The sequence below is a fragment of the Merops nubicus genome, unplaced genomic scaffold, assembly GCF_000691845.1.
Source record: "Merops nubicus isolate BGI_N331 unplaced genomic scaffold, ASM69184v1 scaffold5980, whole genome shotgun sequence".
NCBI classification, from domain to species: Eukaryota; Metazoa; Chordata; class Aves; order Coraciiformes; family Meropidae; genus Merops; species Merops nubicus.
In genome coordinates this window covers 13,887-21,362 of record NW_008580761.1, presented here as the reverse complement: position 1 = coordinate 21,362, position 7,476 = coordinate 13,887, and the positions used below count along the sequence as shown (strand labels likewise).

At 36.3% G+C, this 7,476-nt stretch overlaps 1 protein-coding gene across 1 annotated transcript in view; it reads right to left on the bottom strand.

Moving 5' to 3' along the window:
• WDR19 (WD repeat domain 19) overlaps positions 1–7,476 on the bottom strand; it is a 39,429-nt gene that overhangs the window by 20,680 nt on the left and 11,273 nt on the right. The window contains exons 10-18 of the mRNA XM_008937685.1: positions 7,177–7,283; positions 6,638–6,760; positions 5,179–5,328; positions 4,493–4,640; positions 3,673–3,877; positions 2,938–3,097; positions 2,230–2,340; positions 1,842–1,951; positions 524–581 (exon numbers count right to left, since the gene is read on the bottom strand). Coding sequence (XP_008935933.1) covers positions 524–581; positions 1,842–1,951; positions 2,230–2,340; positions 2,938–3,097; positions 3,673–3,877; positions 4,493–4,640; positions 5,179–5,328; positions 6,638–6,760; positions 7,177–7,283 — 1,172 coding nt within the window. The remainder of the gene's footprint in view (positions 1–523; positions 582–1,841; positions 1,952–2,229; positions 2,341–2,937; positions 3,098–3,672; positions 3,878–4,492; positions 4,641–5,178; positions 5,329–6,637; positions 6,761–7,176; positions 7,284–7,476) is intronic.

Here is a 7,476-nt window from a genome sequence, read left to right as displayed (position 1 = left end):
TTCCCCCCTTACATTCTCCTATTATCACTTAAGCTGCTTCGTAACAGATATTTTGCAAATATTGGGGGGAAATAATGCCAGAATATGGGATTCTTATTGCCCTCATTAGCTTATTACTCCTACCACCTTCATCATATTATTACTGAGTATGATGTTTATTTCTAATGCAATCCTTGCTTGTTTTACATAGAAAATAATTCAGTAAAGAAGAGAAGGAATAATTAGGACTTTTGTTACAAGAAGGAAAAAACTAGCAATCTTTTCTCTCACTTTTGCACATCTATAACGAAACTGTTCAAATTATAAGACCTTATGTCTAGTCATGCCATGGCAATACAATGACAATACTACTTTATACTTAGAGAAAGCATCATTCTATACATTAGAAGTAACAGAAGAGCAAAGACTACTGTCCCAAAAGCAAGTCATACCGATTTAGATGCATTAAAAAAAAAAAATTCAAATGAGTCTGAAACATAACAACTTAATGTGCTGTATACTGTTATTACTAAAAAGGCATTACCTTATTTTTTCCAGTGATTCCCTTCTCATAATGTGCCAAAGCATTACTATAATCACCCCTAAAAGAAAACTGGAAGTTATATAGAAGAATAGTTCAAACAGGAAGATACAGTTACCTTCCTACCACCTGTCCATCTTGATTTAGACGTAACAACTCCATACAAGGATGTGAAGTGTGCAGAAGATGGACAGTTACACACTATGTCATGGCACTTCCCATGTACTTCATCATGCTGTTAGTCAAAAAGTTATTCTGAGGCAAATAAACCTCCCTTGAAAGACAGGAAAAGAACTTATCTGCTAAATACACCTCAGTAATCTCATCTCTACTTCCATATTTTTCTGGAATATAAACAAAAATAACATTCCAGAATTTTTAGAATTTGCACAACATAAAAACAAAGGCATTTTTTTCCCTTAAGTACGTTCAGAACTCAGGTTACAGATGGCTGCATTGCTTCAACTGCCTCTGGTCCTCCTCTTCTGTGACCAACAAGAGTCCTCTCTCAGTGCCAGGTCACTGTAGAGGGAAGCAGTTGTCTAAAAATTCTACTAATAGATAAGAGTTTTTCCTCTTGGTTTAGACATTAAACAGACTAGGTATCATCTAGGAAAGATTAGGTATAAAATAGACTTCGAAATCATGGCAAGTGGTTAATACCTTCTCTCTTTCAGGGACTGGCAGCCTTGAAATTTGACACTACCTAAAATATGTAAGAAAATGAAGGCTACTGGGTATTTAAGGAAAGTCAGGCAAAAGGCAAGGCTTTCTGCCAATGTAAGAAGTGTTACACGGTGTGGACTTTCTCTACTGTCCACGCACTTGCCTGCAACAAAGTATTTAAGTAGATGATACTGTCAAATAGTAGACCTACCAGTTGCAAAGAACCCAGATATACAGAAATTAATAAAAAGTAACTATTAGTTGCTAACATACATCTCTAGCATGAAGCATTCCTAACAAAAGGACTCTTCCCTGTACTAAGCTGCAAGACCTCACAGAATCCTTTCTCAGCACTGCAGTCAGCTGAAGTATCTGCTAGTCAGCACGAGTATTTCTTGGGTTAGAAATCAGGAAGAAGTTTTTCACTGTGAGGGTGGTGAGACACTGAAACAGGTTGGCTAAGAAAGCTGTGGATGGTCGATCACTGGATGTGTTCAAGGCCAGATTGGATGGGGCCTTGCACAACCTGGTCCAGCGGGAAGTGTCCCTGCCTGTGGCAGGGGGGGTGGAACTAGATGATCTTTAAGGTCCCTTCCAGCCCAAACCATTCTATGATTCTATGAATGTACTTATACTGCAGCTTCACAGCACTTACACCAATTCAAGCTGCACTGCATACTCCTTTGCTATAAAAGGGATCTCGTCGGGGGCCAGACGCTTCGCCAGCTGAAGCGCGCTGTCCCAGTGCTGCAAGTCCTTCCGCATCTGTTAACAAAGAACAGCAACCCTCACTGACACAAGTACCACATCCTGAATTCTAAAATTAACTTCGTATTATTCAAAACACATATATAGAACTAGCATTCTAGAAAGATTCAGCCAATCTGAGAGACATTCATCCTAAAGCCCTGACTATCGCTCACACAATGGCAAGAACAAAACCATAAAAGGGCAGAAGGTAATAACTAATCAGAAGGTAAAAATATTCCAATGTTCAGCTGGAAACAAAAACAGCAGAAAAAAAAAAAATCTTAAATGTATACCTCAAGTGCAGCAATAGGAGAGGAGGATGCCAGATATAAATCCTGAGCCAGATTAAAATCACTAGTAAACATGGCAAGATGTCCTGCTAAAAGGTTATGATCTTCTATTCCCTATAAAAAGACATAATAGGTGCAGAAGTAGCCCAAAAGGAAATAAACCAAATGTTATAAGTAACAAACTAGTAAATACAGTAAGCTAAAACAACCTTACATTTTCTTACATTTTACAACCGTGTGCATTGGATTCCACAAACCAGAAAAAGCCCTCACTTTCTTATGGTAGCTCAAAGCTACTCTGGCTAACACTAAAATCAGCAATTTGCAGAAGTACGAATTTTTAAGGTACTACTTAATGGACTTCTATATGTTTAATTGCAATCTGTTTGGGTTATAAATATTAATAGTGGCCTTAAATATTTTCTCAATAATAAAAAAGGAAAAAAGAGCCTCCAAATGCCCCAAACGTATCTATTCTGCTGCTCTCAAGCAAATGCAGAAAGGAATGTTGTGCATTCCAGTAGAGAATCCAACCACTTTAAGAGAAAACCAAGCAAGTTATGTGGTTTGGACACTCTCTCCTCCATAACTATTAACTATCTTGAAAATAATTCACTTTCTACTTAAAAAAAAACAAAGCCCCACAAAAATAAAAATTCAGCAATTCTTAAAGAATTTTTTCCAATTTTAGAAAAGGACTTCACATTTTACCTTTATTTGCTCTAGTGACATCACCATCCCAGCATTACCACATGTCCGATAAACACGTATTGCAAAATCCACCTCCATATGATGTAAGCAAGCTTTGCCCAGCTCATTCCAGCCAGACTGGTCATTCAGAAGCCTGCACACCTCCCACGCTTCAGAAAACCTATATAAGGTAAAGTGCATGTCATATTAGTATTACTTGCACCTAAAATTCCCTCTCAAGACTTTTTTTTCCTAATACTACAAGTAGAGAAAACATAAAAAGCATTTATTTCTATGCCATGGAGATAGAGATGGGTCAAGAAGAATGGAGAAATACAAATGCCTAACTTTCAGTTCTGTTTCTCCTGTTTCTATCACACTTTTTCAGGAAACCATCTGCTTTCCCTGCTCTGGCATTCTTTCTATTATACTGATTTTGCATTGCTTCATTACAGTGGGAAGAGAGTATGCAAGAAGCACATCCAGCTCGTTTTGGAAAAGCCACTATCATAGAACCCTGAACCAGTCTTGAAAAAAAATTACTTTAGCTTTTATTTGACAGTGGAAAAACAAATAAAGCACCACCGGGTCACTAATCTTGCTTAGTCTACATAGCCAGCCATGGATGAAACACTCATGGATCAATCTAATTTATCAATACTCAGCATGACATTTTAAAATCACCAGGATATACTGTATTAGGCTATAAGCACAGAAGAAACCAATGTGCACAATATAATTAAAACACAGATGTACCTTTTCAACATTAAAGTCTGGGTAAGCATTTGTGTCAGCTCATTAGGTCCAAAGTCTTCCAAATTGCCAAGGAAACTGTGAGTGCTTAGACAGATATTGTTTGTTTTCCCACTTGGAGTCTGACAAGTTAATTCTCCATTATACAACAACAAAGGTTTATAGGAAAAAGGGACTTCTGTGCCACCTGCCAAAATAACCTTTGATCCTAGATTCGAAGATCAGGAAGAAAAGAAGACATCATTTAAAAAAATCCCTGTGGTAAAAAGCAAGCAGTCACAGCATATAATGTAATAATAATGTAATTCAAGGTCTCTAATTCTGGTTGTCATCACTTACTGTACAGCACACTTATGTTTATTAAAGTACACAGAGATAACTTGTATCTTCTAAACTAGTAAGGTCATTTTCCAAATGTTGGTAGGTACATTTCTTAATATTTCCCTGCCACAAATACAGAAATTGATATGATTACTTTGTTATGATTATTTTGGTTAACAGTGTAAATGAATATGAGCTTAGTCACCCCAATCCTAAGATTTTCTCATGAACATTTCAAAATGCAATTGAAGCACAATGTGTAAATTTCAGATAAAATATTAATAGGAAGAAGCTTAGGGAGTTAAGATCAAAATGCCTTGCTGGAGCAACTACAAAAACTACAAAGCAACTAGTTTTCTATTTATCAGTTGCACTTAAAAACTTCTGTAGAAGTATTTTTATATGCAGTATATTTTTTATATTTAAGACAAATGAAGACTCAGAATATGTTTTACTTTATTAACTAAAATAGTGAATAAGTTTTTAAAAGCACTAACAGTACCCTGAATGGTATCCTGATGAAAAACGTAAGTATATGCTTTATCATCATCAAAGGCAACAAAAACACCTCTATCCATTGGCCAGGTTTCCCACAGGATTCCTTTAATAGTTGGTGAGAAGTTTGGAATCTCATATAATCTATCATTTACCTACAAATAATGCAAAAGTAAAATTAATAGCAAGTGATGGAGACAAACTAAATATTCATCCTGGTTAGGATTAAAAATAAAAACAAATATAAATAGTGCAGAAACATGAAAATTGTACTAAGTAGTTTTCTTTTAAGCAGTTATTCTGAATAACACAATAGCTTAATTCAGAAGGGAAGTAAGGAGAGAAAGTGCACACTATATGAATGTTGCTTACTTTCCTTAGAAAAAAAGATATAGGGATAGGCAGTGAAACTGGCAGCGCTCGTTAATGGGCTAAAATATTTACATCTGAATACACAAACACATATGTTTCTGAAAACTACTGATCAGGAATTTAGTATAATGAAGATGTCCTGATCCAGTATGACATTTTATTTCCTTACACTACCATTAAGTTATCTTCAAGGCTCCCTGGCAATTTCTTATACCACCATACATGTTGGAGTGACAAAAGCTTAATTCTCTATTAAAAACACTGGATAGTTGAAGAGCCTGCTTGAAAATATGATTGTATGGGTATCCCAGACTAACTTACTGGACAATGGACAAAGCCATCACTTTTGTCATCTATGAGAGCCAGTCTGGTTCCATAGGGGTCTGGAAAAATTTTTCTCACGCTGACAGGATGCCGATACTCACTCACATATTGCCAGTCTTCAATGTAGAAATAATGAATAACTCCAGTCTAAGGAGAAATAACAGAAAACGCTAACAATGACATCAGTAAGTGGCAAGTAGATAATTAACTTGGTTGTAGTTTCTACCATCTTAGAGTGCTGAGGATGAATAGTGTTTAAAGAAAAATACTTTCAGGTGGGTGTTTTTCTTCCTTCCCTCTTCATTCACAGATGCTTTTGGGCAGGACAGGAAAACATGAGGCTTTTGGGGGGATGGGGAAAGGAGTTGGAGGCTTGAAGGGTTTTCTGTTGTTTTTGTTGTTTATCTCACTCTGTTTTGGGGAGACAAGTTGTATTTATTGTGCTGTTCTCTAAACAGGGGAAATGCCTGCCTTGTTGCTGAGAGAAGCCTAACCTTTAAAGCAAGCTGAAAAATTTACCTTGAAGGAAGAAACACATTCTTTAGAACAGATGTACCTAATTCCGAAGAGAAAAGCAATCAAACTGATTTGTGATTGAAGCTGTATTTCAGTCAGTGTTGCACAAAGAACACTGAAAATAAAAGTGGCTTTTGAAGTCAGTTGTAACATCTGCACACATCAAATTGATCCATTGCAAATTTAGTACTTCAGATTTATCAGTATCAGATATTTAGTATTCAGATTTACCAGTATTTCGGTACTGAGGAGATGGGAAAGCCCTCAACTGCTGCAAAACCACTCAAGATATTAAAACAGTGAGAAGACCAGATCTAGTGATTCTGCATTTCCTCTGGCAGGTCAATACATTGGTCAGTGTCACAAAGAGTGCAATACTACAACGCCAAATGGACCCTGTATTCCCAGTGCCATAAAATACTAAAAGGAAAGCAATTACCCCATATGCATAGGGGTATAGAAAAAATATAAAAATTATTCTCTTTGGGCAAAGACTGATATTAAGTCAAGACTGCCATTTATGCTATCATAGTTGTTTACTTTGGCACCTTTTTGTCTGTCTCTCTCACACCACCACCTAAACAAATTTGCAAGGCAAGTGCTCGTTTTTTCCCTTATATCTGGAAGACAGTTGATTGCCAACCCTCTCACTAGTGCAACACAGAATTAAATCCTACTATTAAAGTCAGAGTTTTCCAACAAACACTAGTAAAAGCAAAATTTAATCTTCCTGACAGTGCATCTCATATAAGCGCAACGGTAAATGAAGTTGGATGCAATTTTGATAGTATTTGCATCAAGTTCTTGCATAGAAAAGAATCCACTGTAAACTTGTCAGAAGCACTTTTTTTTTTGCTAGAAGTATGAGCACTAATCCAAATAATTCATATAGAAATGCATTCCATTTCAAAAGGTCTTTAAAAACAGACACAATACTCACATCTGTACCATATATGAGGAAGTCACTAGTTAAAGCATGGCACAAAATTCGGTATTTATCATCATCTGCTGGGAAGAGTCGAGTTTCTCTTTCTTCCTGAGCATCCAAACCTTCACTTTCTATCTAAATATAAAGAATAGAATGAACTGAAAAAACTTCACTGTTAGCAATGAGGTATCACAGTCTTGCCTGTATTTAGGGAAATGAGATTAAAACAAATTTGCATGTGCATCCCCTAAAATTACAGCATGTGCTTCTGTCACATTCCCACAGAGACTTTTAAAATAAAACTTGTTAAAACAGTTCACAAGAAAACAATTTTTCTTTACCTGTTCCAGACTAGGTTGCACTTCTAAAGTCTACAGAAACTCATTCTTATATTTTAAGTAGCCAGCAAAAAAAAACTCTGAAGAATTTTAAATTTTTATCTCCATTAACTGAAGATCAACTCTCATTTTCTCTCATTTTAAGAATGATATTAAGTTGTTCAGCTCAGATCAACTCACTAGTTCAGCACTCCAAATTGCCAGAGGTCTTACCATATGCAACTGGACTTTACCCTCAAAGAGAGCAGCGGCATAATCTGAATTAAGGTGCATACTTGCTATGGTCCCCAGGTACTCGACATCTTTAAGCTTTTTTACATCTGAAGAATTAAAACAGAAAAGAAAAGGTAAAAATAATTTGATTTTGTACAGGTCTTCACTTACCATCATTTCAATTTGCAGCCGAGTAACCAGATGTGAAAAACTCACAACTAAGCAGAGAGGGGATAAGTCACGTGTAAGGAGACCTTCTTAGGAGTCAGAGAACTGGTCAGAAAGTACAAGAGAAACTCT